Source organism: Dendrobium catenatum, unplaced genomic scaffold, assembly GCF_001605985.2.
Source record: "Dendrobium catenatum unplaced genomic scaffold, ASM160598v2 fragScaff_scaffold_1348, whole genome shotgun sequence".
Taxonomy (NCBI): domain Eukaryota; kingdom Viridiplantae; phylum Streptophyta; class Magnoliopsida; order Asparagales; family Orchidaceae; genus Dendrobium; species Dendrobium catenatum.
Window position 1 is genome coordinate 4,063 of NW_021319810.1, and position 1,731 is coordinate 5,793.

The 1,731-nt window shown below is 36.7% G+C and overlaps 1 protein-coding gene across 1 annotated transcript in view; it reads left to right on the forward strand.

Annotated features, from left to right (window-relative positions):
* Nucleotides 1–729: 729 nt before the first annotated feature.
* Nucleotides 730–1,731, forward strand: part of LOC110106771 (ABC transporter A family member 2-like) — a 13,726-nt gene continuing 12,724 nt past the window's right edge. The window contains 1 exon segment of the mRNA XM_028699626.1: nt 730–878. Coding sequence (XP_028555459.1) covers nt 730–878 — 149 coding nt within the window.

A 1,731-nucleotide genomic window follows, 5' to 3' on the forward strand; every position in this document is an offset into this window, starting at 1 on the left:
ATTTATTTCAATCTTTTTTTAGTTAAAATGCAATTATTTTAATAACCCAAAATAAATTAGATGACTCATATTTAGAGGGCCTAAATCCCTAACCCACCTTTAATGAATTCCAAAAATTAATATTAATTTATTTTAATTGAATAAACAAAATAGTTTTAAGATAATAAAATATTTGCTCAACAAACTCTTCACACAAAATTCGATAAAAATTTGCGATAATTATTTATAAATAAAAAATTTAAATTAATTACAATTCATTTATTAAAAAAAAATTAAAAATACTATTAACCAAGCTAAGCCATAGACAAAAATTGAAATTAAAGGTTGTCATGAGATCCAAGAAAGGTCAGATTCGTACGATTAAGAAGAAAAAAAAAGATCAATTAATTTTTTTATTAGAATTAATTTAAAAATATTAAAATTATTTTAGGATTAATATTGTTGCATCCTGAAATATTCGCGGCAGTAGAGAAACATAAAATTTAATGTCTTAACTTTGTATGAAGATCCAACACACAAGCAAATAAAAGAGAGGGTGTAGCGTTCATAAGAGATACTAGAGTTTTTACGTGGAAACCTCTGAAAGGGGGGAAAACCATGGGGCCTGACCTAGTTTGAATGAATACACAATTATTTGCGGTCGATTAAAAATGAGGTCCTTCCTTGGGGGGAAGGCCTTTGGTTGATGCAGCAAATATCTACAGAAAAAACACCCAATACCGGCGGTATATGGCCGCCGGTAATAACGACGGTTGCGCCGGCGGTTTGGCCATCAAAGCCGTCGGAAAAAACCTACATGGTTGGAGAACCGCTGAAAAGCAGCCGGTGTTTTTGAAAACTGCCGGTTTTACCATCAAAGCCGCCGGAAAAAATCGTCGGTTTTGGGTGATTTTCCTATAGTGAATGTACATCATATTACATGGTGGGAATTTGAAGAATTAGTATTGAAATGTTTGTTTAGTCAACAAAACCATAATTGATGGGCGACGGAGGTCAGAAAGGCCGTAGTCTGGTGACGGGATCAGAAGGATCATTGTTTGGCAAGGGAGGTCAGAAGGACTGTAGTCGGTGGGAGACAGTGGTCAGAAAGATCGTTATCTGGTGAGGGAGGTTGGAAGGATTATAGTTGGCAGGAGACAGTAGTCATAAAGATAATATTCTGGAGAGGGAGGTCAGAAGGATTGTAGTTTATGGGAGATAGTGGTTAGAAAGACCGTTGTCTAGCGAGGGAGGTCGGAAGGACTATAGTCTGCGGTAGATAGTGGTCAGAAAGACCGTTGTCTAGCGATGGAGGTCGAAAGGACCATATAGTAGGTGACAGAGGTTAGAAGGATCATAGTCGACAGAAGACAGAGGTCAAAAAGACCATTATCTGACGATGGAGGTCGGAAGGATCGTAGTAGGCAATGGTGGTCCAAAAATACCATAGTCGGCATGATATAGGGGTCAAAAAGACTGTTATCTAGAAATGAAGGTCGGAAGGATCGTAGTAAACGACAGATGTTGGAAGGACTATAGTCGGTAGGAGATAGGGGTTAAAAAGATCTTAGTCATAAGGCAATGGTCTGGGGAAAGTCCGGACAATATTTGAATGCTTTTATTCAAAGATTTAAAAGTGTATGTCGCCTACTAGTAAGTGTTGATGAAAAATCTTTGAATACACAATATGAAGGAACTTTTTTTGTGGAAGTGGATTGAGATACGAATATTCAAATTTATCTTGTGTCATTT